The 27,779-nt window shown below is 43.3% G+C and overlaps 4 protein-coding genes across 5 annotated transcripts; 3 read left to right on the forward strand and 1 right to left on the reverse strand.

Moving 5' to 3' along the window:
* The first annotated feature begins 288 nt into the window (after positions 1 to 288).
* LOC109751781 (uncharacterized) lies at positions 289 to 4,047 on the forward strand. Its single transcript, XM_040385962.3, has 6 exons — positions 289 to 399; positions 1,383 to 1,761; positions 1,843 to 1,970; positions 2,794 to 3,221; positions 3,360 to 3,469; positions 3,592 to 4,047. The coding sequence occupies exons 1-5, from the start codon at positions 348 to 350 to the stop codon at positions 3,456 to 3,458; spliced, it is 1,086 nt and encodes a 361-aa protein (XP_040241896.1). The 5' UTR covers positions 289 to 347; the 3' UTR covers positions 3,459 to 3,469; positions 3,592 to 4,047.
* Positions 4,048 to 4,708: 661 nt separating this feature from the next.
* LOC109751780 (uncharacterized) lies at positions 4,709 to 8,834 on the reverse strand. Its single transcript, XM_020310669.4, has 11 exons — positions 7,701 to 8,834; positions 7,385 to 7,567; positions 6,373 to 6,492; positions 6,243 to 6,284; positions 6,073 to 6,168; positions 5,906 to 5,995; positions 5,693 to 5,809; positions 5,528 to 5,566; positions 5,398 to 5,448; positions 5,210 to 5,284; positions 4,709 to 5,116 (listed from the first exon to the last, which is right to left on the reverse strand). The coding sequence occupies exons 1-11, from the start codon at positions 8,280 to 8,282 to the stop codon at positions 5,081 to 5,083; spliced, it is 1,431 nt and encodes a 476-aa protein (XP_020166258.1). The 5' UTR covers positions 8,283 to 8,834; the 3' UTR covers positions 4,709 to 5,080.
* A 5,797-nt stretch (positions 8,835 to 14,631) lies between these two features.
* On the forward strand, positions 14,632 to 21,071 carry LOC109751779 (DNA mismatch repair protein MLH1). Its single transcript, XM_045233922.2, has 16 exons — positions 14,632 to 14,981; positions 15,519 to 15,691; positions 15,773 to 15,845; positions 15,938 to 16,072; positions 16,141 to 16,351; positions 16,706 to 16,854; positions 16,948 to 17,046; positions 17,768 to 17,840; positions 18,017 to 18,149; positions 18,484 to 18,578; positions 18,654 to 18,762; positions 19,040 to 19,199; positions 19,366 to 19,527; positions 19,816 to 19,993; positions 20,250 to 20,398; positions 20,776 to 21,071. The coding sequence occupies exons 1-16, from the start codon at positions 14,745 to 14,747 to the stop codon at positions 20,818 to 20,820; spliced, it is 2,181 nt and encodes a 726-aa protein (XP_045089857.1). The 5' UTR covers positions 14,632 to 14,744; the 3' UTR covers positions 20,821 to 21,071.
* A 318-nt stretch (positions 21,072 to 21,389) lies between these two features.
* LOC109751783 (uncharacterized) lies at positions 21,390 to 26,542 on the forward strand. Of its 2 annotated transcripts, none has more exons than XM_020310671.4 (12): positions 21,390 to 21,655; positions 23,014 to 23,124; positions 23,553 to 23,641; positions 24,112 to 24,158; positions 24,240 to 24,320; positions 24,422 to 24,587; positions 24,752 to 24,977; positions 25,061 to 25,138; positions 25,542 to 25,670; positions 25,774 to 25,846; positions 25,962 to 25,999; positions 26,131 to 26,542. In XM_020310671.4, the coding sequence occupies exons 1-12, from the start codon at positions 21,486 to 21,488 to the stop codon at positions 26,201 to 26,203; spliced, it is 1,281 nt and encodes a 426-aa protein (XP_020166260.1). In that variant the 5' UTR covers positions 21,390 to 21,485; the 3' UTR covers positions 26,204 to 26,542. The 2 variants fall into 2 exon arrangements, with proteins under 2 accessions (XP_020166260.1, XP_020166261.1); XM_020310672.4 differs by having other exon boundaries at positions 24,755 to 24,977.
* The last annotated feature ends 1,237 nt before the right edge of the window (positions 26,543 to 27,779 follow it).

The raw sequence follows: 27,779 nt of genomic DNA on the forward strand, positions 1-27,779 counted from the left end.
CGCCTGGGTGTTTGAGGCACGTTGCTTTTTGTGTGACCAGGCTGTCCGCCCAGGCGTTTGAGGCATCCAGATAGATGCTCAGATAGAAAATGGGAGAATTAAAATTTAAAAAGAAAAATAGAAAACATGCTGCAGCATTTGATTTAACACTTGGAGAACCAGTTTGAAAATTGAACACGAGGTGCTGACCGGTCAATAGACCAATTATTATCTTGCCCGAAACGGGCCTGTGTGTCTTCGTGGTAGAGAAAGTTAAGGGGAGGCGAGCTGGTTCGAGAATCACTTTTCCCTTGGTATCGCCGGACTCCTCTTTCTCTCCGGCGGCAGCGGCAACCCCAGCTCCACCGATGGCGGGAGCCCCCGACCCTCTGCAACCTCTGCCGCCGGATCCAGTTACAGGTAAATCACTCGCCTCCTTTTTGCTCACGGCGCCGTGCCGTCCGTCACCGGCCAGTGCCATAGCCGAGCGATGGCAAGAAGCTGCAGGGGAGGGGACAAGGGGTGAGGTCGACGCCACAAGGGAGCGCACGGTCGACATGTGGTGGGGAACTGGCCGGCCGCTGGCCGACTGGTGCCCTTCACGACATTGTCTCTTTTCCGACGCCGCGGCGCCGGCCATTGGTGGCCGGATTACCTAAAGTTGTGGTCTTTACTACGACCCCGAACATTAGCAATCGCTCGCCGCCGGTCTCATGAGGTGGGGAACCGGCGGAGATTTTTCTTGCTTTAAAGCTGTCGTCTTTACGGCCCCGGACATTAGCAACCGCTCGCCGCCGCGCGCGTGAGTTAAGTGACGTTTGGACCGAGCGTCTTGTCAAGTCGGCCGTCTACAGAGCAGGAAAGGGCCTTGATCTAGGCAAAGGCCCATGCCCAACGGCAGGATTTAGGGGGGGGGGGGGGGGGGGGGGGTGTTAGAGGGACATCGACCGGCAGGCATCGCCATTGCTGCCTTCGCGCTCTGCTTACCACCCCTGCTAATGTTAGATCCTTAGCCTACTGCTGATGCTGGAAATATAACCAATTTCATGTCCCTCTGCTAGTTTGGCAGCAGCCACAGCACTTCATACATACCTATGGTTTTCTGTTGGTACTAGTACAAACAGGGGACTCTGCTCTTACATCTAAACCAAGGCATGTCTACCATCCATACAAAAATTAGTCAAATACAGTAGCTTTTACCATAATCATGTTGAAATTGCTTCAATTTTCTGCTACTGGGTCAGCAAACTGACGTGATTATATATGTACGTTTACTGTATGTATGTATGTATGTATTACATATAAAATGAAGTACTGATGCCCCAAGATCTGAGTGCTGTTTGTTTGTTGCAGTAGTCTTCCAAACTGAGTGACTAATTAACTATTTACTTTGTTTCCAATAGTTCGAGCGATTAAGGATTGCTACCGTGAACCGGGGCCAATCAAAGGCAACGTTAAATTAGAACCCTGTGATGATGACGTGGTCCTTGATTTTGATCACACAACAATGATGTTCCAGAAGTGCACGTGCCAAGTTGGTACCTTTAAATTGACAAGATTCATCAAGAAGGGGCTCGCAAGTTCTAAGGATTGGGCTCTCAACTACCATTTTGTCAGTGCTTTGCGACATCCCGCTGCTATGCAAGTGGAGAATTTCTTCCATTCAGAGTGTGTGGTCGTTTCTGAAGTGAATGGGTCGTTCGACAAATGGCTGGGTACCATGGAAACCGCAGAACTGTTCGATGAAGGCGATATGCGCCCCATCCTAAGAAAAATGGTGAAGTAAGTTTTGCCTCACACTCTGCAACATATGCCTTCCATTTTTTACACAGTTGTTAAATTTCTTGTTGTTGCCATATGTAGCCAACTTGCGGGTCTTGTGCAAAGTATAATTGCTTGGCAAAAGTGTCCCCAGGATCTTTCAATGGAAGACTTGTACATCAAGCTGCTTCCTGGTGGTATACCTAAGCTACAGGTGTTGATACTTAAGGGTAAGTGTCTTCTTAAAACAGGAAAACTCTATACGCGTGGACATTTGGCACTGATTTCGCTACATATTAAAATTAACATAAAAAGTTGGTTTTCAGGTTTTGAGCAGATATAGGATGAAAATTTAATCATGTGCACCTCGTTATAAGAAGTCACGAATTTCTGTTTGAAACAATGAATATTTTGTGCTATGCAAAATAATTAAATTGATTCAACCTAACCGATGAATATTGCGCTAGCTATTCAAAACATGCGCCTTTTGGTCTTTTTGTTAGGACACATATGGTCTTTTTGATGCTAACCTGGCTTGCAACACAGCTTTGGGCATTTTACATGTTTTAGCATCAAACTGTGTACAAGTACATTACATTTCGTAGCATTGCCAGAATCCATATTTCTTTTTTACAGTTCCTGCACATTTCTTGTGGTGGAAAAGAGGGGGTTAAAGATTATTGGAGTATATCCAAATAAGTGCAGATGTGCATTTGTCATGTGCAAGTACTGTATGTGCATTGGGTTTGTAAAGATAAATGTTGTCCTGTGCAGAAAAGGAGAAGGATAAACAGATAAAAAATAGTAACTCCCAGTTTGCACACGACATAAAAATGTACTGTATATATTTGCACAAAAAACGAGTAATGCGCATAGCACCCAAACTAGCTTGATGATTGTGAGGTTTTGTTACGATGCAAAAGAAGAAAAGAAAAATCATGTGGGTGCAGGGTTTGTTCAAGTGCCCTTTTAGTCTCTTTTCGTATTCTACTATGATACATGTAGTAGCGAAATTCGTAATTTTTGCTTCTTGATTTTTTTGGTTTATCGTAGTTCAAAATTGCAGCATTATAGCTGAGGAGCAGGCTTGGAAAAATGTAAGGGAGATTGTTAAAGAGTGGTTTGAACAGCATGATGTCGCTCCAAGCTCGGCAAGTGAAGACTTCATCTCATGTATTGGGGTTCTGACAAAAAATACTCAAGCCCTCTTGGAGGACCACCCGGATGAGTGGGACAACATGAAGAAAGGTGCATTCCTCATGGAAACGTACTCGTACTCCCGGCAAGTGTCTCGTAGGGTCAATACATCAGGATTAAGGTGGCCCGTGGAAGCAGATGGAGTAACTACTCCATCGTTGCTGTCAGATTTAATTCGTCATGGAGAGAAACACGCGATGTATGACAAGGCATTCGCAAGTGACTACGTGAGGCTGTTGAGGAACAGCTACAAGCACTTCAAAGATCTGCCAGAGCATATTAAGGTGCGTGATTTAAACTGTATTCATGTGTCTATGCCTCCCTCCCTATTTTTCATTTAAACTGAAATACAGTCCAAATGGTGAACAAAGTCCTCCTAAGTTGGAGTAGGAGCTTGAGAGCTGAATGTTATTTTGTTGCAGCAAAAGCTTGGAGGGAATACAGATGGACTTATTCAACAGGTCGAAAAGTGGTCGCCTCGTATCTGGCACATCTTGTACGTGGCACTTCACATGACCTGATCGACCTAGCTGTAAGTAAAAGGCCATGAATATCATACAACATACTACAAATTTCTGACCTATCTGTACACAGGATGTGTGGTTTTTGTGTTGATAAATATGTACTCACTCTGTTTTTTATCAATATACACAGGATGTGTGGTTGCTGACCAAGAAGCACTGTCCGTCATGTTGCTGCATGGAATGGAGATGAAATTAAGAGTGGCTTAACTAATTAGATATACTAGATCGCACTGGTCATTGTAATCCTATCTATCTATCTAGCTAGCTAGCTAGCTAGCTAGCTAGCTACTGCTACTTTGTCTTGCTTGGCTGGTAAACAGACAAACAAACAACCAAACAAAGAAACTAGAGGAGGATTCTGCTGCCCAGCTTGACGCGACAAACAACAATGTCTTGTACTGGGACATCTCCATCTCCTGGGCCTGGCTACTGGTGGTACTAGTCGCTTGATGGATTCGTTTTTCATTGATTCATGGTGCTCCCGGCATGGCATGGCTTCATACTGGGGCGTCTTCTAAGTAACAATGAATGAATGTATTGTTGCAGCTGACTAAGATGCGCTCTCTTGAAGTTTTCATTTATCTTATCTTACCAGGATTTGTGTTTGTTTCTTGTCTCAGTTTGAATCAACCTGCAACTGTCTGTCCCAAACCACCTGCTCACTCTTTCGATGATACTCCCTCCTCTGTTCCTAAATCCAAGTCTTTGTAGAGATTCCACTATGAATCACATACGGATATGTATATAGATGCATTTTAGAGCATGTATTCACTCATTTTTGCTCCGTATGTGGTCCATAGTGAAATCTCTACAAAGACTTATATTTAGGAACCTTTCTTCTTGAGGTTCCAACGCAATGGGCACAATAAGTAGGGAGGGAGATATTCAGCATAAGAGCTACCTACCTGGTTACTGTCGCTGAGCTCTGATGATGAAGCGCTTTTGGAAGTTTAAATTTGAACTAAAGCCACAACACATATTTTGGGACGGAGAGACTAGTTCAACGCTTGTTCTGCTGTCTAAGTCTACACACATATACTACTACTTAAGCATTGTTGCTGTGTTCAGAGGTACTACTATTTGCTACTCGGCCATGGAGTGTTCAAAGCTCACATTCTCATTTCTCAAGCATGGAAAATACTCCCTCTCTAAACTAATAAACCGTTTAGATCAAGCATGGAATTTCGGTACTTGCCTGGCTGGCTTGCTGTTTGGTTCATCTGTCAAGTCGAGCATCAACAATCATGTTTGCACTGCTAAGCATATTTTTTGCCACAATCAAAATTATGGTCTTCCAACTCCAGCATACATCCATTGCATAATACTAGTATATTGTTACTCATACAGGTCCAAAAAAGACCTGCTCATCATGCGACCACTATCTTACTATGTTTTACGGCAAATGAGAAACAAATGCGAAAAACAAACCAAGCATCACTCTAGTGAATAACATTACAACGGGGGATGTCCGCTAATTTAAAACATGAGCCAAGAATCATCCACAATGTCAGACTGGGCTGGTTATGTATGTGATACAATCTTCGTATTACTTCCGTCTTGCTGTAATATGAGATAATAATGCCTCATTTCAAGCCAAATGGGACAAATCTCTTTCCCTTTCAGAACTCAAAGGGTCTAAAAGGAACAAATCCATCCTGCAAAATGGCACGCACATAAGTTACTGGGTTTTTTTTTTTTTGTCTCGGGACAGAACCTTACTTTGACAATAAATACAGTTATTAGCATACCTCATTGTCCAGCTTCAACTGTTTTGCTATCTCCACCTTCTTCTGAGCATACTGAGCCATGTTCAGTGGTTTATGCTGAAACAAGAGATCCGGTAATATAAGAACAACAATCATGACGGCATATAAATTCATAGAGGATTTTTCTCAAAATAAAACGTAAAATCATAGAGGATTCATCGAGACAATACCATGCTGAAAGATAACTTCCTAAACACACCCCTAGCTTTCTTCTCTTCGTCCTACACAAAGGTCGTATCAAAGTCAACAACCTAGGTATGTATCACCATGTCAAACATACATGTAGAGTATCCTACTTACAGTCAGTTCAATGCCACCCTCCAGGACAACAGCGTAGATCTACAAAGGTAAACAGATGAAATTAGACATTTGGCAATATGTTGCACATTCCATTTTCACGACATAAATCACAGTTAGTGGCTATACAAATTTGCACAACAGCCCCAAATTAAGACATCAGCTTACCATTTCTTGCATCGTTACAAAGATATGGCCCCCATTGAGTTCAGCATGTAGTACTGCTTTGTGTATAGGGAACTCGCCAGACTCATAAACTTCCTTCACAGCCTCTTTGTAAGTTCTCTGAAATATTTGTGAAACCATAAGAAACACGCATAATCACAAAGCATGTCAGCCGTGCTCTATTGCACAAAAATTTTGATGTATTAGGATGCTAACATTTTCTTTAGCGACAAGCCTCCAGATCTCAAAATAGAGGAGATCTATGTCCTTGAGGGACGCATCCATTTCCAGCTCCGTAATGTACTCCTGAATCAAATGGACCAGATTGTGAGTACAACCAGCAATTAACACCACCTCAATTAGCAGAAGACAAGATATCCTACGTCATAAGCATAACCAGCTAATTTTTCAGTCATATGGGGAAAGCCAGTTGCAATCCTCAATGCTTGCCTCCATGCTCTAGTATCCCATTCTATCCACTGAAGTGAAAAGAAGTTAATCATCATGTGTATGTATATGACTAATTTCGCAATTTTCTGTGAGGCATACTTACATCCTTAGTCTTGCGATCCAGATGCAAAAAATCTGCAATCCACTGTTGCAAGATAGAAGTTATCACTTTAAAAACAATCCAGCCACTCATAATATTTTTAATTCCAACAGCTTGATCACATAATACATACCTTGATTTTCTTTGAAATTTCTGCATAGTACTTGACATAAACATCATCAATTTTATATGTATGATAACGTGAGCGGTACTCATCATGATAGCCGTACAGGTTTCCACTCCTACCAGGCAGCTACAAAAAAGAAAGGGACAAGAATCAGATGACACGCCCGAAAAGGCACAAAAGTGCAGATACTTAATGGCTACAGTGTGGTGAGATGACATGCTTTTGTCTATAGAAGTAACTGACTAAAGATCCACATTTTTTTCCTTCTAGTATAGTCTAGCTTGCTAGAAATAGTACCGTATAATTAAATGACCTTTAACAACTCAATCCACTGAGACACCGACATGATATAATTCAGAAGCAATTCAAACATCAACAAATTTCAGCAGCCAGTGTTACCGTCGAAATGAAAGAGATAAGAAGTTTTAAAATAGCAATGTTTGTGAAAACATACAAGGTGAGCCTTGGACTGCTCCCTACAGTCATAGAAATCATGCTAGTTTTATCTTCTAATGCTGAACCTCAGCTTTAAAACTAAGGCAATCAAGGAGGTTCATGAATCAAGTGGGATACCCTTCCTAGCATTTCACCCCGAGTTAACGTTACATATGAAATGAATAAGAATTAAGAACCAACCGATTTTAAGGGATCACTCATTAAAATTAGCAGGAAGGCTTGCCCAAAGTTTGAATAAACACAAAAAACTGGCCAACTTTTCAAATCCAACACCCCAAGTACTAGCATCCATCAGTAGCCACAAAGTAAGGGCTCAATCATCATCACCATCCTCTATTAAGAATAAGCTGTTCAAAAACAGTTTTAACTCATACCATAAACCCATGGCTCAATTTTCTATACTAACGTTGCAGCTGTGGTTGGAGTCAATGAAGCAAAATGAACTACCTCATTGATTGCCGGTTTTCACAGTGTGTTTTGAAATGGTTTCTGAACACCCATGGTTATGATAACCAAACTAGTCAATTGGATGACTAAATGTAGATATAGACAGTACACTTACAAAATTACGAGGGACAATCCGTTGGTAGTCATTCAATTCAATGTTGTACGTGTCTTCACGATGGATGTACCACTCAAAACTTTCATCATCCTCTAACCCCGCAAAGTACGACTCGTTAAGAAGTTCATCATCGGTGTATTCTTCTGGTTCCTTGAGCTGACGTGCGCACTCCGGATTCACAACCTACACATAGATGGTAAAAACACGGGATAAAATCACCACGCATAACAAACCAGAAGACTGAATCAGCTACTATGGCACACAGGTATAAACTTTAAGACATGCATGGTGACTGATTGATACAGCATGTAGATACCTTGTAATAAGCGACGCGATAGCGTGCAAGGCGCGCTTCTATCTTGCGGTGTTCCTCCCGTGTCAAATAAAGTGGCAGGTCAGTAGGATAATCGTCCTCCTTCTGAATATTGGCAAGCAAAAATTGACGATCCTTGGCCTGGTCTTCCTTGCTGAGAAGGAAGTACGGCCCGAAACACTGCTCGCTTTCTTCTTTTGCCGGCTCTGTTTTCAGCAGCAGATCATAATCTTGGCCTGCTTGGATGGTGCCCTCCATGTCTGTTGCATGAGAAGTCGGATCTTGGCACCCTTTGATGGTGTCCTCCATATCTCCATGGTCTTCCTCGCTGATAAGGGAGTTCTGCCCGTAGCTTTCTTCGTGTGCCGAATCTGTTCTGAGCAGCAGCTCCATGTCTGTCGCATGAGAAATCGGATCTTGGCACCCTTGGATGGTGACCTCCTCCATGTCTCCATGGTCGTGGGCAGTGGCAGGAGCATCGGAAGATGATGGGGGCAGGTGCTTGCGGCGCCTCTTCTCCCCTGTCCACGCCTTGTTTGCCTCATCTCCATCATCGGCCAGTTGGCCATACTGGACGGGCAGCATCTCAATCGAACGATATGACGGCGAGGCGAGCTGGGCGGCAGCGTCGTTCTGCTGGTGTAGGGGACGTGGCGGGAGGCGACTGTAGCCGGCAGAGGACGGGGCCCGGGGAGGTGGGAGGCAGCGGTGGCGGGAGGTGGGAGGCGACGGCCACGGCGGCGGCGTGAAACCCTAGGAACTTGTCGAGACGGTAGGTGGCAGAGGACGTGGTCGGGGTTCGGGGAGGCGGCGGCGGGGGCGGGGGCGGGGGCGGCGGCGTGAAACCCTAGGCACTTGTCGAGACGGTAGGTGGCAGAGGACGTGGTCGGGGTTCGGGGAGGGGCAGCAGTGTGGATGGGAGGCGGCGGCGGCGGCGGCGGCGGGAGGCGGGAGGAGGCGGCGACGGCGTGAAACCCTAGGTAGCCACTGGTCGAGAGATGGAAGGGAGAAGCAGAGCGTGCGGGCTCTTGTTTGTTCGGAGCACTCGGTGGCAGGCCAAGGTAAATTTGCGGCACATTGAAGGGTTTTCTAGACGGCATATCTTCATCTCTAGCACAAATTCAATGGAATCTGATGGCAGTGCTCCGCGTCCGGCAGATGATAAACTGATTAGATCCAGCCGGCGGATCCGTCCGAAACAGCGTCCGATCAACCGCCCAGCCAACCGAGGACCTTTGCAACAGCTAGCTTATTGCGCTCGAGGCTATGCAACAAGGACCTTGTTGCAAAGGTCTAGACAGCACTGCTGCCCCGCCATGACCTGAGCGCTGGAGTTGCCGTGCCTCCTTCAATCCAACACCTTGAGCAGTTGTCTCCACTCCGGCACAACGGCGACAAGCTCTCACACAGGGCACACCTGCGACGATTTCTACAACCGAAACTATGTTTCTGAAACATGCATCGTGTTGTGATGCTTGGCCTCTCACACCTGCGACGATTTCTACAACCGAAACTATGTTTCTGAAACATGCATCGTGTTGTGATGCTTGGCCTCGTACACTGTAACGTCGGCCGCTCCTCCGGCTCTACAACCGGGGCTATGTTTTTGAAACAATAACCTTGTTGCAGAAGAAAATTTCTTCATCGTCGATTTTTTTTTTCTAAAATCAGACCTTTGTTGCAGAAACCTTTGGAAGCAATACGCTTGTCGCAGGAAAACACTGACTCCATGGGACTTGTGGCTAGCGTGAGCGCTCAATCAAGATCGATTCGGAGGCTAATCAGACGGCGGACACTTCATGTTCATTTGCCGGTTGAAGCAGAAAGCACGGATTGTTTCTGGTCGTACGTCCTAGGCATTTTTGCAGAAAGCCTCCTGTGGTTTTAACTAATTAACCCGCAGTCCATTAAATAAGTGAAGAATAAAAACGTTTCATAAAAAAATCTGTATTTTCTGCTTTCTGCTTCGTGTCGCGTCCTCCACGCCGCCCGTACTGGGCCTCATGTGCTGATGGGCTTGTCCTTGCCTTGTTGTTTCTCTTGGATCAGAGAAATATGAGGAATTTTTAAAAAATGCTCTGTGGACTCGCACGGACATATGAGTGTTCACGTTTAATTATTATTTTTGTCATTTAAAATGTCTTCTGCATTTTGAAAAATATCATGTAATTTTTTCAAATCATTCATGCATCTTAAAATATTTGTGTAGTGCTAAGAAAAGTGTTCATGTATTAAAATAATGTTTTTATAATTTAGAAAACACTCACCCTTTTCTCAAAATGAAAACATGTAACTATAAAAAGTGTTCACGTGCTGACAAATATATTCGCAATTTAAAACATATTCATGCTCTTTAAAAAACTATGTGATATAAAAAGTGTTTGTGTGTGAAAAATAATGTTAATGCATTTGGAAAAGAAAATCTACAATTTTAAATAGAGAGGGCGTAAGAGGGATGGTGTATGAACTAGGTGTGGGCCGTAGCTTGGGAAGCAAAGTCGTCACGCCCCAGCTCAACGATATTAGCTTTAAAGCTATTAGACATTCACTTGTGTTGGCGTAGTTTAGTGGCAAGTGTGAGTGCGGTGGCCGAAATCATCACCTTGGAATTGACCAAGTTAGGACGCAGTGCGATCAGTTGGACACCGTGACATGGTTGGTAAAGGTTGAAAGAAGGATAAACGACAACATGGATGAGACGCTGTGTTCAAATAGATAACATGCACCTGCAAAGGGGTCTTGAGTCGTGCTTATTGTGCTACCAGTGTGATTTTTACTCCCGTTACAACGCACGGGCATGTTTGCTAGTCTATATCTATATCTACTAGCAAAACGGAAGAAAAAAATAATTTCCAATGGCCATGACTACGATTTGCTACATCACCGAGATACACTATAACTCCCAGTTTGGTGAAACCTTGAACAATTTTTGAAAATCATGAATATTTTTTGAAATCGTGAACAGTTTTCAAATTAGTGAACATTTTCACAGATTTTCGATCTTTTTTAAAATCATAAATATATTTTAATTGATGAACATTTTATACAATCTTCAAACATTTTTTTCAAAAAACTAAACATTTTTCAAAACATTTTTCTTGAATAAGCGAATATTTCTATAATTGATGAACATTTTTTTGGAAAGTGGTGAAACAAATTTTGAAATTCACGCACATTTTCTAAAACGCATGATCATTTATTGAATTAGCATTATTTTATGAATCAATAAACTATTTTATATGTCACGAACAGTTTTTGAATTTTCAGGATATTTTTGAATTCCTGAACATTTTTTGGATTGCCAAAATTTTCTTCAATTTTATCAAGATTTCTTAATACACAAACTTTTTGAAAAAAAAACATGACTTTTTTTTATTTTCCGAAGATTTTTTGAATACGCGAACATTTCTAAAAATCATGAACATTTTCCGAAACCACAAATATTTATGAATTATTAAACATTTTTAAAAATTTGTCATTTAAAAAAACGTACTGTTTGTAAGTCCCAAATTATTTAAAATAGAAAAAATGAGGACAGAAAAGAAAAACGAAAAATAACAAGCAAAATTCAAAAAACAAGCCGTCTGGACATGGGCCGGCCCAAACAGGCGCATTGTGTCTTCTCCCAGCGCTCACAACATGGTATAGAATGTTCCCCTGTGTGAACGTTTTTTTATCACTTATAGGTTACATCGGTGGGTAATATTTTGTAACTTTGAGGACAATTTCGATGACATATAATAAAGGGACTATTGCTTCTGGTGGTACGTCATGAAAATTGCCCTTAATTTGCTACGAATTACCCATTATGCCACCCATCAGTCAAAAAATTCTCAAAAAAATGTGTAGATTTCAAATATGCTATCATCTTGCATGTTACTCCCTCCGTCTTTAAAAGAGTATAATTTCAACTTTGTTGGAGGGTCAAACTATCTTAAAGTTTGACCGAGTTTGTGCAAAAATATATCAATATTTGTGAGACCAAATAGGAGTATGATGAAAATATATTTTATTATGAATCTAATGCTACTAGTTTGATGACATAAATGTTGGTGTACTATTGTATAAATATAGTCAAGCATAAAAGTTTGACTTTCCAATAAAGTTGGAAGTACACTCTTTCAAGAACAGAGAGAGTAATTATTTTTAAAATTTGATTTTGGATGCAATCTTAATTAATACCTTCTTTATTATATGGGGTATCTTGAAAATGACTATTATATACCTTCTTTATATGGGGTATCTTGTAAAAGAAAGCAGGTCAAATCCACAAGTCATTTGATGCCACTGTTTCGAGTATGATGGTGTCCTTTTTTATGTGACCTTGGTACATCTCGCGCATATCTTTTGGGCGGTTCTTCCGTTTGACAATGCTTGCAAACAATTGAACCGGGCATACCTAGAAAGCTTCTTGCCCCTCCAATAGCCATCATTTTTTCTGTATCTTGAACATTTGATTCTCTCACATACTCTACTCTGTTTCATACCCAATTTACGGGGACCAACCATCCACGTGAGTTTGCAATATACTTCAGATTTGACAAATCTAGTGATTTGGCCTGGGGCAGCGATTTTGACTTGACCAGGATTGCCAGCCGAGTCGGCGAGGAGGGTGATGTTGCCGAAGACGAAGGTTTGGCCAGGTATGAAGGTCATGCCGGCGTTAACCCGCTTGCTGATCGTGATCCCCATTGAATCATCGCGACTTCTTAGCGGGACCTGTACGGGTCACCATTTATGGATTCAGATCTAGCAGATCTCAGGTAGTGGGTCCCGAACTATGGGTCTTGATACGAGGGTAACATGGCCACGGTTTTTTACCCAGGTTCGAGCTCTCCTTAGAGATGAAACCCTATGTCATGCTTGTGTTTTATAGCTTTCAAGTGAAATACAAACTACCACTATTAGAAAAATCGCCCGATATTTAAGGTAATTGGACAGTTAATCCTGAATTCGTAGGTCACGGATGCGATGACACCTTATCCATTGCGTTAACTGGTCCAGCAGATTAATTGGTTGTCGGGCTGATAAACCGAATAGAGGGAGAGATATTTGTCTAAAATTTTGGCCCATTCCCTTCTTTATTGTTTTAGGTTTACTTGTTCCCTTCCTTCTCACTCTCCCTTCCCCTCCCCTCCCCTCCCCTCCCATTGTAACCCTCATTTGTGGAGCCTAGGAGCAGTCGCCGCTGCTCCCCTCTCCGAGCAGCTGTCGGCACCATCCGCCAAAGGCGCCTGCACTCCTCAAGGATCCAGACACCGAGCCTCTTCCTCGCACTCGAGCTCGCGCCCCCCCTCCCTGAGGCCAACACTTGTAGATCAACAGATAGCAGTTTTGTGTTATATGTTGATATGTGTTTGTGCTATGCTATATGCTACCGATGTTTATTGCCTCTCCTTTATTGTTGTTGTTGCTGCATCATTGCCATATGTAGCTAGGATATATAGATATGACCCTAATTAACCTACCGATAAAGGGGTTGTCGATAAATTTAGTTAACACATGCCGATTCACCGATTAATCCCTACTCCTCACCGGACCGAGCAACTACAAATTAGCGATATCCGAAACATTGCAAAGTACAAATGATCTACCTCGAGATCAATGTGTATCCTCTGCGTGCCCTGCTCCTCGGCTTATATGGGTATTCGGCAGGGGGGCTATAGTTTCATCCCAGCCGGCTACGAACAGGAAGGACGAGTTGTATACGATCCAACATCTTGGAGTGTACGACAAGTCTTCGGAAGCCTTCCTTTTGTACGCTATGGGCCACTCAAACATGTCCCATTGGTGAACCAACGGGGGGGGGGGGCTCGGCCCGGCTTACCAGGCGAGAGATGATGTGATAAGGGACCCCCAGTCCAGGACACCATCAACGGCTGGTTGAGTTTCTACCCGGTTGGTCAGAACATAACCTTTCTCATAAATTAAGGTATAATCAAAAGTATACCATTTATTCATATCGAAAAATGTTTCCAATGATAATTTTTATTTGAGGGAACGTTTTCATGGATCCTTTATAAATTGCAAACGATGGTTACAAGAAAGAAACTAAACCATAAAACTATCGATTTCGTTAAACCTCAGCTGCCTGAAATTTTTGTTGGCACCGGTCACTTTTTCCTTCTCCCCGAGCGCGTTATGGGGAGGCCGGACCTCGTCAGAGAAGAAGCAACCTGTCCGGAGAAGTAGAAGCCCCACTATATCTGTTAGGGATTTCGAGGTGGAGGTTCGCCTGAAAGTAGCAACCTCACTGTCTATCTTAGGGGTGCGCGGGGGCAGGGGGATCGCCGGAATTGTTAACCGATGCGCTGCTTAGAGGGGTGACTGAGGTGGTGGCCAGCAACGACGGTGGGGAGAGCTTGAGGGGAGGACGAGGCGGCGAGGCGGTGCGCGGTAGCGCGCGCCGGCCGCGGGTGGTGGAGTCCGCCGGTTGGGGCGGGATAGGCTGGGGGCATGCGTGAGGAGGAAGAAGGAAGGTAGGAAGAAGATGAATAGTGCTAATTTGTTTTGGACGCGGCTAATCTGCACCCGAGCTCAAATGAGCTCGGGTGAACAGTAAAATCGAAAAAAATTCAAAAAATTTCAATTTTTTTTGAGAGAAACATTGACAAAAGTTATAAGTGCCTGCAAAAAATCGTCATGAAAACAAAAATAGTACTCTGAAAAAGCTACTTTCAAACGCATTTTGAAGCACTGAATTTGTTTTTTTGCCACGCCTTACAGGAATGTGATTTCATGATGAATTTTTGCAGGCACTTAGAACTTTTGTTAATGTTTCTCTTAAAAAAATTTAATTTTTTTTAAATTTTTGTGAATTTTTTCGATTTTACTGTTCATGCGGGAGCATATGAGCTCGGGTGCAGAATGGACTTTTCGCTCTTGGATGAAAAACTTGCGGTATAGATAAATACAAAAGTTGAAAATAGACCCAGCAATAATCAGTGTCGTGCGCGCGAATACCAAAATCGGCGGAACCTCCGCCGTCTCCCTCCCCTCCCCATTCCCCACCTCCTCGGCCCGGTCTCCACACGCGGCGCGGCGGGCATGGAGGTCGACGACACGGCGCCGCGCGGCGGGAGCGGGGGGCCGCCCCGCATCCGCCGGCTGGAGGAGTCGGTGGTGAACCGCATCGCGGCGGGGGAGGTGATCCAGCGCCCGTCGTCGGCGGTGAAGGAGCTCGTCGAGAACAGCATCGACGCCGGCGCCTCCACCGTCTCCGTCACCGTCAAGGACGGCGGCCTCAAGCTCATCCAGGTCTCCGACGACGGCCACGGCATCCGGGTACGCTCGCTTCCTAAACCCTAAACCCCGGAACCAATCCCCCATCCCCTCAACCCTTGGTGCTGCCGCGGGCGCCTGCTAGTACAAAAATCCTTCAAATACGAGCTGTCAATCGTAATTTCTGTTGATTGCGAGCTGTTAATCCTAAGTGCGTACAGGGCCATGTGGGCGAATGATTGGGAATTTTAGTGTTGGTGATTTTCTACACTGGATCTGTCTGTTTGTTCCGATTCAGGCGTAAAAAACTGCATAGGGGCTGCCATGCCATGGGCAAATGAGGGCACACCTATATTAATAGTCCATTTGAGATTGTTAGTGCTAATTGCCTTTAGGCAGCATGTAGTTGTCTATGATACTCCGAACTGTGGGGGCTGGCCTAGGCGCCTTCAGGGTACTACTATATGATTACAGTATTGTTTGTTGGGTATTTGAAGAATTGGGCATGCTCAGAATATTTCTTAAGCATCTCATATGTCAAGCATTTGCGCTAGCATTGTTGACCACCACTTTGTCAGCTAACTTGGTTTCCTTTCACAGTGTGAGGACTTGCCAATATTGTGTGAGAGACATACTACCTCAAAGTTGTCTGCATATGAGGATCTACAGACAATAAAATCCATGGGGTTCAGAGGGGAGGCATTGGCCAGTATGACTTATGTTGGCCATGTTACGGTGACAACAATAACAGAAGGCCAACTGCATGGCTACAGGTCAGTCCACAAGCAACATTAAATCTTTCTGCTTGACTCTAGAGTCGTCTGTTAATGATTATTATCATATTGTCCTGTCAGAGTTTCTTATAGGGATGGAGTTATGGAGAATGACCCGAAGCCCTGTGCTGCGGTTAAAGGAACTCAAGTCATGGTGAGTTACTGAGTTTGCAACTTTGCATAGTACTATTGCTCTATTGGATATGTATTGCGGTTTTTACAAGAAAAAAAACCCTTAATATGCAGGTTGAAAATTTATTCTACAATATGGTAGCTCGTAGGAAAACACTGGAGAACTCCAATGATGACTATCCAAAAATAGTGGACTTCATCAGTCGGTTTGCGGTCCATCACATCAATGTGAACTTCTCTTGCAGAAAGGTAATATAGCTGTCTTTTGTGAACTCCTGAGTTTTAAGAAGGTAACATTGCCTCCTCCTCTGTCACAGCATGGAGCCAATAGAGCAGATGTTCACAGTGGGAGCACATCTTCAAGGCTAGATGCTATTAGGAATGTCTACGGGGCTTCGGTTGTTCGTGATCTGATGGAAATACAGGTTTCAGATGAGAATGCTGTAGATGAAATATTCAAGATGGATGGTTTCATCTCAAATGCAAATTATGTGGCAAAAAAGACTACTATGATTCTTTTCATAAATGGTATACAAATTACAAGGCACTAGTAAATTTTTAGAGCCTTTTCCTCCATAAGTAATTCAGTTGATTTCATATGCACTAAAAATGTATTGCGATGCCCATGTAGATACACATGTTAAGATGCTATGTAACTCTGATCAGAGTAATCTGGCTGCATCTTTTTCTATATATTTTCGATGAACGAGGGGATATCTTTTAAAGAATAATTTTGTAAGACCAACAAAGCTTGAAATGATGCATCCACTGTGATTGAACTGTCATGTATTTTCTGTCAGTGTATAGTAATGTATAGTTTCTCTATTATCATGGCTGTGCCTTGTTTGCTTTATCCCATAACTGTTCATATCTCCTCTTCAGATAGACTTGTAGACTGCACTTCTTTGAAAAGAGCTACTGAATTCGTGTACTCTGCAATACTGCCTCAAGCATCCAAACCTTTCATATACATGTCCATCAATCTTCCACCAGAACACGTGGATGTCAATATACATCCAACCAAAAAGGAGGTATTTTGTGGCAAAATTTGTGCTGATGTTCAAACATTTATGCAATTTTCAATTAGAGAACAAACAATTCCAGTGATTCGTTCTATCTTGCAGGTTAGCCTCTTAAATCAAGAGCGTATTATTGAAAAAATTAAAGATGCCATTGAGGAAAAACTGATGAACTGTAATAACACAAGGATATTCCAAACTCAGGTTATTCAATTGTATACGCTTACATAAACCCACAGATACTTGGTGTTTTATTGTTGTGCCTCATCACAGTTGATATGGTGCAGCAATTGCTGGAGATCAATTATTAAGTGTTCATATGGTTGTTTCTCTCTATCTTTAGAGACAATATATCTGTTCAAAAGCTACTACCAGTTGCGTAGTGCATCAATTTCAAATATACATAAACAGTTGCTGAAAGAGTTGCTGAAATTTGTTTATTGTCATTTCCTCAAAAACTTGCTCTCTTGGAAAATTGACTTATCACTAGATGATCCTTGTTGAAATAGTCAAGAATTAGATTTTGAGTCAAGCCTCACCTTGTACTCATACAATGACACGTCTATGGTCAATAGTGTTCATTTGCTCCTTCAGAGTAGATTGTTATAATCTTTGGTTCTTTGAATGTTTAGAAGTGCAGTATATTACAAAAGTCCACCTGGGTTTCTACATTTGGCCAAACACATATTTAAACAAACTTAATTTGCAGATTTATACACATGCCTGTTTGCAAAAGCTACTTACCTCCATGCAATGTATTCTCTGGAATAAACGGTTCAACAACTTACGGCATGCAAATTTAAACAAATTTAATTTGCCGATAAACTTTAGCTATCTCAGTTATGAAAACTATGTGCATGTGTGTTTTGCATTTTGATATAAACTTTTGCACACATCAGTGATGCTTGTTCCATGTGCATTGCAGGCACTAAACTCTTCAGCACTTACTCAATCTAACACACGAAAGGACATGGGTACGGAGATCAGCACGCCTACTGGTATGTAGCATATATCATATGCATATTTGAAGCTAAAATGTTTTCTATGTAGTATGTACACTATGCTGCTACAGCACATCAGTTAACTGCATATTATTGAGCTATCTAGTAATGCCATGTGAAACCACCACCTCCCCATCCAGCGAATGATCTTGACTAATTATATTATACTGTAGGAGATAAATCTCAAAAGATTCCTGTGAGCCAAATGGTCAGAACAGATCCACGCGATCCATCTGGAAGGTTGCACACCTATTGGCAAGGTCAATCTTCAAATCTTGAAAAGAAATCTGACCTTGTTACCGTGAGGTATGATCTTCATTAGCAACTTGATAGCGTTCACCACTTCCTGTATTTTTTGTGCTGTCTGGTTTGGTCATCTGTTTGTGCTCCCTGAATATTTTCTGCATGCCCATCAAAGTGTGCACTAAGTAGTTTGCCTTTCCTCATGTGAGGATTTAATGATCCATGCTGTTTACATGCTACAATTCTATAACTCTGGTTAAGTCGCGAGTGCTGGACCTTTTTCTACTTTGGTTGCCAATTCATAAATTCTATTTGAAGAAGGGGGTACAGTGATCCAGTGTTCTTTTTTTTTATCATGGCTGATTTTTTTTCTTCTATTTGCATATGGTTCCCCAAGAAATATTGTAAGATCAAGAAGAAATCCAAAAGATGCTGGTGATTTGTCCAGTCGCCATGAGCTTCTTACAGAAATAGATTCTAACTTACATCCCGGTGAGCTCATCTTAACCTGTGATGTGTGAACCTGTCTCCATTTTTGTAGACTGATGATTTGTGTATTTCTGCTAGGCCTTTTCGATATTGTTAAGAATTGCACATATGTTGGAGTTGCCGATGAAGTTTTCGCTTTGATACAGCACAATACCCTCTTATACCTTGTCAATGTGGTAAATGTTAGGTAAACTCTATGCATTGACCCCCCCCCCCCCCCCCCCCCCCCCAAAAAAAACTCTATGCAATGATGACTATTGTTACTCTTCTATGCCTTATATCTCTTATCGATGAAAAAAAAATCTCTTATCGAAGCTAGAAATTTCTAATATCTGACATAGTTCTTTGAAGGTAACCAATACCCCAGTTCCCTGTACATATTTGCAAATGCATCCATACGACAAACAATATTGCTCGCTCACACCATCATCAAACTGCTATCCATGATTTAACTTGTGATGCAGCAAAGAACTCATGTACCAACAAGCTCTGTGCCGCTTTGGAAACTTCAATGCTATACAGCTCAGTGAACCTGCTCCTCTTCGTGAGTTGCTGACAATGGCACTGAAAGATGACGAATCAATGAGTGATGTAAATGAGAAGGAGAAACTAGAAATTGCAGAAGTAAGTTGTTTTCTTATGAGTCTTTGTTGATCTTGTCGGTAATACAACAGAAGTAATATTTTATTTTCCACCTGCATGTTTTTCTACTTCTTGATTCTTGTGTTACGGCTCAATCATTTGATTCCTGTAGCATCGTTCCATTGATGAAAATAGTACTTGTTTGCAGGTGAACACTGAGATACTAAGAGAAAATGCTGAGATGATTAATGAGTACTTCTCTATTCACATTGATCAAGGTGGCAACCTGACCAGACTTCCTGTTGTACTTGATCAGTACACCCCTGATATGGATCGCCTTCCAGAGTTCATGTTGACTCTAGGAAATGATGTAGGTTTCCTCTTAAATTTGGTCATGATATTTGATTATTCATTCCCTTCTGAGGCAACGGCAAGTAGGTTTTCAGACTTATATCGTGTTCAAATTTTAATTTTGGTGTTTCATTTAGATATGATAGCTAGGTATCCGGAAGTAACTTCTGTTTCTTATCTTATATTTGAAGTTATTTTGGAATTTCATTCCCGGGAGTTGTTGCTTTATGATATATTTTGTTTTAGATTTTACTTTAGTTATGCAAACTCGCAGTCCTGATTTTTAGTGATTACCATCTTATAATAGATTGCCTGGGACGTTGAGAAAGAGTGCTTCAGAACGGCAGCAGCTGCTATTGGAAACTTCTATGCGCTTCATCCTCCCATCCTTCCAAATCCATCTGGCAAAGGCATTCGGTTATACAAGAAAAATAAAGATTCCATGGAAAGTGCTGGACAGGCTGATAACGATTTAACAAGTACAGGTGAGCTTGTTGGGTATCTGTATTCTATAGTTGTATACCCATTAAAATGCATGAAGAACATATATGCTTAGTGTTACGCCCTAGTAGGTAACAGAATCCGCAGTTTCTCCCACTTTGCTTCCCATTAACCGCCAAGATGACATGACACTGAAATAGACAGACATACTAAAAAATACATCCATTATATATGATGCTCCAGCTAGATATTCATTCAGAGTTAATTGCCATTGGGGCTAAATATATATTTCCATTACAGATGAAGATGACATGGATCAAGAGCTGGTTGCGGAAGCAGAGGCGGCATGGGCTCAACGCGAGTGGACCATCCAGCACGTCTTGTTCCCGTCCATGCGACTTTTCCTCAAGCCCCCTAAGTCGATGGCAACAGACGGAACATTCGTCCAGGTTCCCTCCCAACCCCACTCCAGTTGTCCTTTATGCCACTGCTCAACGTTGGCGCCACAATGCCCATTCCCTTTTCTCAGACATGCATTGACAGTGTGTTGCTGAAAAGTTACCCATCATAAAGTCGTAAAATTATGGTACTAAATAGTACTATTCAAAGTAATTTTTTTCCCAAACAATCACCAAGCCACATTACACGCGACATTGATCTGAGTAGGCATACCAACGTAGGCAGTCCAACTTTGTTTCGTAAAAAGAAATGGCATGGCTTCAAGTGTCACCAATAGAAGCGTGTGAAATACCACAGTACCTTTTTTTATGGATGATGCGGCATCAACACACTCTGATATTGAGCTGTATTTTTTGAACCTATGCAGATTGCTTCTCTAGACAAGCTTTACAAGATCTTCGAGAGATGCTAGATGCCGCAAAGGCCGTCAGCCACACGATATGTAGAGAAGGAAGGGAGAGCGCAACCGACGCATTTGCTTGTTCCTTCTGGGACGGACGGACGTGCGTACATAATGGTGGCACTTTTTTTTTTTTGGGTAGCGTTGTAAATATTTGAAGAATGAGCAGAATTTGTTGACTCCAGCTCTGGAATTGAGTAGCAAAAAAAAAGTGCAAATGTGTTGGCTTTGCTACGCAATGCTGATATGTTTCCCCTAAATAACTTCTTTTTTTGCGGGAGTTTCCCCTAAATAACTGTGCTGGTAAATATGCCATGCCCTCTTACAATGACGAAGTCGCCGCGGTCTTTTTCCTCGAAAGATTCTACAAAATCAAACGGAGGCTGGTGTGGTCAACCTTTTTCTAAAATTAAAACAAACTTGAACTGGCGTTTTCAATTTTTTCATAAAGTCAAACCATGCGGAAACGCTTGTATATATGCTCCTACTAAAATTCTGCAAGAAAAAGACTCCCTCCTGTATGTCTCTGCGGGTGGGCCCGGAGAGAAACCCCACTCCAAATCCAATTACCACGCCCCGTCCTCCCTCTACCCTTTACCCCATCCATATCCCCACCCCCCGAGCAAAACCCTAGCTAGCCCCTCTCCATCCCCGAACTCTCGCCGCCGCCGCCGCCGATGGCGAAGCCCCGCCGCGGCCGCTCCGGCTCGCGGTCCTCGTCGGGCTCCTCCTCCCGCTCCGCGTCCTCGGGCTCCTCCCGCTCGCGCTCGCGCTCCCGCTCCCTCTCCTCCTCCTCATCCTCGCCCGCCCGCTCCCGGGGCCGTTCCCCTCCCGCCGCCAAGCGCAGGTGAGCAAACGCCCCCTTCCCTTCCCCTCCTCCCCTCCCGCCCCGCCGTCGCGCGGCCCGGATCTGTGCTCGCGCGGCTTCAGCCCTGCCTGGGGTTTTGGGCGCTCGAGGTTTCGACGGGTTTGTTCCTAGATTCTGAATTGCTTGCCGCCGCGCACTCGCCTCGTGTGGTGGCGCTGGGGCCCTGGGCTCCAGGCCGGCGATGGTTCCCGCGGTGGACTCGTTAGGCCTGTTCCCTTGCTTATCCAACACTGTGTGCATGTTTTGAACGGCTTGCCTGAACAAGGCTCGGAGTAGTGGCTTGCGGGCCTGCTCTTGTGCGCTTACGTTTGGCCACACTCGCATCTGTACAATGCTGTATGGTTGGAAGGTTAGCGCTTGGGCGCGTTGGAGATACAATGCAAACACCCATTTGTGCGCCTGCTGGGGTCTTGTTTCCTGGACCTGGTGCTAATGCTGGGGTAGATAGTTTTTTTGTCTTGTTCATCTTAATCCACAGTTTCTAGACAACTTAGCACCCGATATAACCGATTTTTAAGAAGCGGGCAGGGGCTGGACTATCCAGTGGTATAGGATAGTTGATTCTGATTGCAAATTTATGTGTCTCTGTGTCTGTCCTGCATGTTTCATTATTATTTTTTATGTTGTCAAGCGTAGCCAGTTCTCCTGGGATCGAACAATATTGATACAGTTTTGTGCTATCCATTGTAAGAGGTATTTATAACAATTGTGTTCGTTCAAAAATGGTTTTGAATGATGCTTGAGATAGGATGGAAACTGGAGTTAATTGCCAGAGACAGAGCCTCAGAATTCAGATGTGATTTTGTTGTTTGTTAGCTGCTTGGTGTCAGCATTTAAATCTTACATCTGCTACTCCCTTGGCAAAGGTCTGTGGTGGTCTGCACCTGCTAGTGCTACCAAGCATCCTATTTAAGTTTAACCATAGGCTATACATTCATTAATTTTTCGAGTTTGGCTTTGTATTTTTATGCATTTAGCCTCCACTGAATCTCTGAGTTCCAGTTTGATTCTTGCCCTGCACCCGTCTATCCATTTGAAACATATCTGTATTACAGTCATAGGACCAGTTCAATACCTCTTCTTCACAGTCCTAGATGAACCAGATCTTACTGACACCAATTCCTTCTTCTTTTTGCCTTCTAAACCATTGCTTTAACGTGTCATTGTTGCTGCTGTAATTGTATTGCAAATTGCACTGAATATGCTCATACTCAAAGTCGCCTTTTTTGCTGCATTGACTAAACATGGTTCTTTGGTGGCTTGTATTTTGGTGTGTTTTCTTATGTTAATTATCTTTAATCTTGAAACATTTATTTATGGCCCTGCTATCTACACAGTTCACCTGGAGCAAAGAAAGGTCGATCACCTTCACCCCCTCTCAAAAAAGGGTCACCATCAAGGAAAGGCCGCTCATCATCTCCTCCACCGAAGAAAGCTTCACCTCCTAGGTGAAAGCTTGCAGAGGATCTGTATATTTTATATTTTTTCCGCTCGCACTGCATTGATGCTTGTTCATATAAGCATGCCACTTGAACTTGTTATCATTTTGTCTCCCACAGAATAGCTACTCAACATAAAAATTGGTATTTATTTGATGCATTTGTCGGGATTACGATGCCTATACGGTGCCCATTATTTTTGAGCTTTTCCAGTTTCTTTATGTTAGCATGATATAGCTACTGTTGGTGCCTTGGTGGCATTACTGACCGTGTTGTTTCTGTCGCTGGTACTTGGATATAGTGAGAATGTATTGTGCTCTCTTGTTATGCATGTAATGTACTTACCAAATTGGTGCTACTTGTTTCAGGAAAGCATTGTATTGTGCTCTCTTGTTATGCATGTAATATACTTACCAAATTGGTGCTACTTGTTTCAGGAAAGCATCTCCTCCTCCTCAGTCGGTTGTTCTACATGTTGATCATCTATCCAGAAATGTGAATGAGGCTCATTTGAAGGAGATATTTGGTGAGTTTATCTTCATGTTTCATGATCTTGTATCTTAATTTCTTGAAGGTTTAGTTGTGCAACTTTTATCGACAACTTACTTTCTTCTGTGGATCGGGCATGAAAGTGGTTGATCTTAACTTAGCTTGATGTTTAACTTATTTGGTAAAATTTTGAGATACTTCCGTACTTGCTAGAAGTAACATCATCATTAATCAATTTCATCGGAGAGGTAGGCTAGGGTGTCTCAAGTTTGAAGTTGAAGTTGTAAGCATCGTGCATGTCCTTATGCCAGTATTCAGATGGAGATTATGGAACAGAACTATTATTGCTTTGTTCTAAGTCCTGTTCATGAAAGCAATTTTGAGGGTGTTGCAGAAAGCATCGGAACAATGATCTGTTTTCCAATTACTATGTTACACAGTATAATGAGCTAACCATCCTTAGGATAACACACATAGTATAATGAGCTAACCATCCTTAATTTGCAGGAAATTTTGGTGAAGTGGTGAATGTGGAGCTATCAATGGACAAATTTGTAAGAAGTGTTGCATTGGCATTATCTGATGAAGCTTCTCCCGTCTCTTGACATCTAATCTGAGCTTTTTAATATATATAGGTTAATCTCCCTCGTGGGTATGGATACATCGAGTTCAAGAAGAGGACTGATGCTGAGAAGGCTCTTCTTTACATGGATGGTGTATGCCTTCTGCCCTATGTTTTTGATATGCCTTCTGCCCTATGTTTTTGATATTTGTTTTCTTATGCAAATATGACAAAAAAAACTTCACATCTTCTCAGGGGCAAATTGATGGAAATGTTGTCAAGTTGAAGTTCACACTGCCACCACGCCAAAGGGCTTCTTCACCTTTAAAGCCACCCCCTCCTCCCCCAAAAAGAGACGCTCCTCAGAATGATAAAGTTGCTATTGGTGCTGAAAAGGATGCTCAGCAGCGGCCTGGGGGATGTAAGTGTCTGAAGCTGTATATAGCTTATAGGTTATTCAGGGCCTACTGTAATGGGCATTTCTCTGTGATCTGGTTCTTTAATAAGCATTGGTCCCATCTAGGATAATTTGTAGGTGGATTTTTTGCCTTTTTATTGATGATCCAATCCTGTTTCATTTGCCAGCAGCATCTCCACGAAAGAAGCCACCTTCTCCTCCACGAAAGAGGTCTCCTCCAAATAGAAGGGCTGAGTCACCCCGGCGTCCACCCAATCCATCTCCAAGGCGTCGTGCTGATTCTCCTATTCGTCGTCGACCAGATCTTTCCCCTGTTAGGCGTGGTGACAGAAGACCAGGATCTCCAATTAGAAGACGTTCTCCTTCACCTAGAAGGCATAGGTCACCAATGCGGTGAGTTGTCTAATTGCCATTCTTGTATCTAGGGTATTGTAATGATAAATTGCTGACAACTGGTCTCGCCTCCGTCACCTTAGGAGGGGTCGTGGCAGCTTATCACCGCGTAGACGCTCCCCGGGGCCTCCTAGGCGCTCACCTGGGCCTCCCAGACGGCGGTAAGTCACTTTGAGCTTGTGCTGCTGATCACTTCTGTACAACTAGCCTGACTTTCTTATATACTCAGTCCTCTGTATGATATAGTTTACACTGGACTAATGTGTTAAATGTGGTAAGTCACTTTGAGCTTGTGGTAGGTATTGCTTCTCATTCTTTCCTTTGTGTACCTCTATCCATCTATTCATCCATTCCATGTTTTTACAATTGTAACTGACTATACGATTTTGCTGTACATTTTGATGAGCAGTCTCTATATGCCATTTAAAAAAAAACTCTATGTGCCATGATAGCTTGGGTTTTCTGTGTTGGTCTATTGGGTTCTGTGTTGTGTTGTCAGAAAGTTCTTCTAAATCAGTTTTTTTCAACTACATTAATAGTGTTGGTTCATGCTTTTGGAAGCAGATCACCACCACCAAGGAGGTTGAGGAGTCCTCCGAGAAGGCCACCACCACCACCCCCGCGTCGTCACAGCCGCTCCCCTCCTCCTCGCCGCCCTCTTCACTCCCGCTCCAGATCAATTTCTCCTCGTAGGTAATGACATTCGGCCTTGTAAATCTTCCAACAGAGTTTATCTCCTTGTTCAACTTCCAAAATGGTCTTCCTGGAATTTTACTAATTCTCTTTATGGTAGCAGGGGCCGGGGACCACCATTGAGGCGTGGAAGGTCAGATTCGTCCTATTCTGCATCACCCAGTCCTCCAAGAAAGGTGAGCGCAGCATCTGTCAGTGGTTTCTGTTGCCTCCCATAGAAAACTGTATTTGAATGTTTGATTCTGATGTTTTGGTTCTTGTACGCAGTACTAATAAGACTTTCTTTTACAGGGACCTAGAAGGGTGTCAAGGAGCCGCAGCCCTAGAAGGTATGCGACGGTTGCATCACATCTTGAAACTGAATTACTAGCTTATATATGTAAAACTGAATTACTAGCTTGTATTTGTAACTGAATTAGTGGCTTATATTTGTAAAACTAAAACGAATGGCATGTCTCAGGCCTCCCAGAGGAAGGAGCGGCTCTAGCGACAGCGGGAGCAGCAGCTCTTCCCCAACCCCAAGGCGCAGGTAGAAAGAAACTCGTGACCCGTGTTGTTCCTGGCAGGTAAAAAACTTTCTCTTCTCTCTCGACTATCACTATGGATTGCGTCTGCATGTATCTTGCTGTGAGCTCAAGTCAAGAGGTGATCGATCTGAGGCCGCACGATGAGGTGCTCGACATGCCTGGCAGAGTCCCTGGCATTTGTACTCACAAGAGATAGACTGTATGATGATGACTTGTGTGTTGATGATTTGCCTGTACCGGAAGTACTTTTTTTTTTATAATTCTGCAGTTGTTCGTCAGCTATGAATCTGGATATTATTCTGTTTTCACTCTCGAGAATTAATTAATGAGCTGTTTACTAGTTGATGGATGTGCTTGTGCTGCGCTGCTTTGTCAAATTGGTTTCTTTTAAGTGTCGGTTGCTTGTTTTGCATTTTGAACGTGCTTGGATGAATATATGTTGCTTTGGCACGTCTGTCTCTACGAGCCCTGTTTGGTTTGGTGCCTGACCCAGGTATCCGGCTGGCATATCTGTTATAGTATATAGTTAGGGCGTGTTTGGTTTCCTGTGTCGCACCTGGCTAGCACCCGCCATGCAAAATCCACGTTGTTTGGTGTCCTGTGCGGCCTACTCAGTCTGGCCCGGCCGATGCAAAAGTTGGCCTCTCAGCCAGGCTGAGGGGAACGCAGGAATCGGTCGTAGCTGGGAACCAGGCCCGCGCATGCATCCGCAACTCCCGTGTCTTCTTTTCCTCTTTCTCTCTCTCTCACCCGTCAGACTGGATCGGCCACCAAACCTGCCACCGCCATCTGAGCTCCCTCATCCATCGCCGGTCCGGGCTCCCTAACCGGTGCCCCTCCACGTCCATGCCGGGAGCTCGCTGCCCCGCCTCGACATCGTCAGGTTCCACAGGCGTCTCTTCCACACCAGTCCGAGCTCCCTCGACGGTGCTCCTCCACACCCACGGAGGGGGCTGCGCCGCCGACCACCAACCGAGGAAGAAGGGGCGAGGGGAGAACCTGCATGCTGCGAGCGCAACGGCGGCGTTTCTTCCCCTCTTTCCCCACTGGTTTGAGAATTTTTCAATAAATAAAATTGAAACGTGAGATTGCTACGGATTTCAGTTCAGACTTGTTCCATGGAATGATCCAGATCCAATTGAAATGATTGGAATTTGGAGAGAAAAGTTCAGGTCCAGATTGATGAAAATGTTTTCATTGGTTTGAGAATTTTTTGATAAAATAAAATTGAAAGTTGAGTTTTGTTCAAATTTCAATTCAAACTTGTTTTACATGTTCTCTTTGTCCATCGAATGATCCAGATCCAGTTGAAATGCTTGAAATTGGTAGCGAAAAGTTAATTGGATTAAGCTCAAATGCATGCTACCAAACAACATCTGTTGTATATAGCATCTCTTGTGCATCAATATCATGCAGTCCACCGAACACACATCTTAACTCATCTTTGCATCAGCTCAACCAGGCCACACTCACCCAGGATCCCCCATGCGATGCAGTCTAGAGCCATCCAGGCAACCAAACACGCCCTTAGTGTCCTGATCGAGCAGCTGACACAAAACCCTTATCTGGCCACTGGCTCGGC

This window comes from Aegilops tauschii, chromosome 3 (genome assembly GCF_002575655.3).
Source record: "Aegilops tauschii subsp. strangulata cultivar AL8/78 chromosome 3, Aet v6.0, whole genome shotgun sequence".
Taxonomy (NCBI): Eukaryota; Viridiplantae; Streptophyta; class Magnoliopsida; order Poales; family Poaceae; genus Aegilops; species Aegilops tauschii.

What these genes read in the sequence shown, in the direction of transcription:
- LOC109751780 (XM_020310669.4), bottom strand. Translation starts at nt 8,282, where the DNA reads ATGCTGCCCGTCCAGTATGGCCAACTGGCCGATGATGGAGATGAGGCA. An exon ending in AAATTTCAAAGAAAATCAAG is followed by an intron (nt 6,285 to 6,372) that starts GTATGTATTATG and finishes ATCTTGCAACAG; the next exon opens with TGGATTGCAGATTTTTTGCA. An exon ending in TTGTAACGATGCAAGAAATG is followed by an intron (nt 5,567 to 5,692) that starts GTAAGCTGATGT and finishes TTACCTTTGTAG; the next exon opens with ATCTACGCTGTTGTCCTGGA.
- LOC109751781 (XM_040385962.3), top strand. Translation starts at nt 348, where the DNA reads ATGGCGGGAGCCCCCGACCCTCTGCAACCTCTGCCGCCGGATCCAGTT. An exon ending in ATCCTAAGAAAAATGGTGAA is followed by an intron (nt 1,762 to 1,842) that starts GTAAGTTTTGCC and finishes TGCCATATGTAG; the next exon opens with CCAACTTGCGGGTCTTGTGC. An exon ending in ACAGGTGTTGATACTTAAGG is followed by an intron (nt 1,971 to 2,793) that starts GTAAGTGTCTTC and finishes GGTTTATCGTAG; the next exon opens with TTCAAAATTGCAGCATTATA.
- LOC109751783 (XM_020310671.4), top strand. Translation starts at nt 21,486, where the DNA reads ATGGCGAAGCCCCGCCGCGGCCGCTCCGGCTCGCGGTCCTCGTCGGGC. An exon ending in AGCTATCAATGGACAAATTT is followed by an intron (nt 24,159 to 24,239) that starts GTAAGAAGTGTT and finishes TAATATATATAG; the next exon opens with GTTAATCTCCCTCGTGGGTA. An exon ending in TCAGCAGCGGCCTGGGGGAT is followed by an intron (nt 24,588 to 24,751) that starts GTAAGTGTCTGA and finishes TTCATTTGCCAG; the next exon opens with CAGCATCTCCACGAAAGAAG.
- LOC109751779 (XM_045233922.2), top strand. Translation starts at nt 14,745, where the DNA reads ATGGAGGTCGACGACACGGCGCCGCGCGGCGGGAGCGGGGGGCCGCCC. An exon ending in TGAACTTCTCTTGCAGAAAG is followed by an intron (nt 16,073 to 16,140) that starts GTAATATAGCTG and finishes CCTCTGTCACAG; the next exon opens with CATGGAGCCAATAGAGCAGA. An exon ending in TGTTGACTCTAGGAAATGAT is followed by an intron (nt 19,528 to 19,815) that starts GTAGGTTTCCTC and finishes ATCTTATAATAG; the next exon opens with ATTGCCTGGGACGTTGAGAA.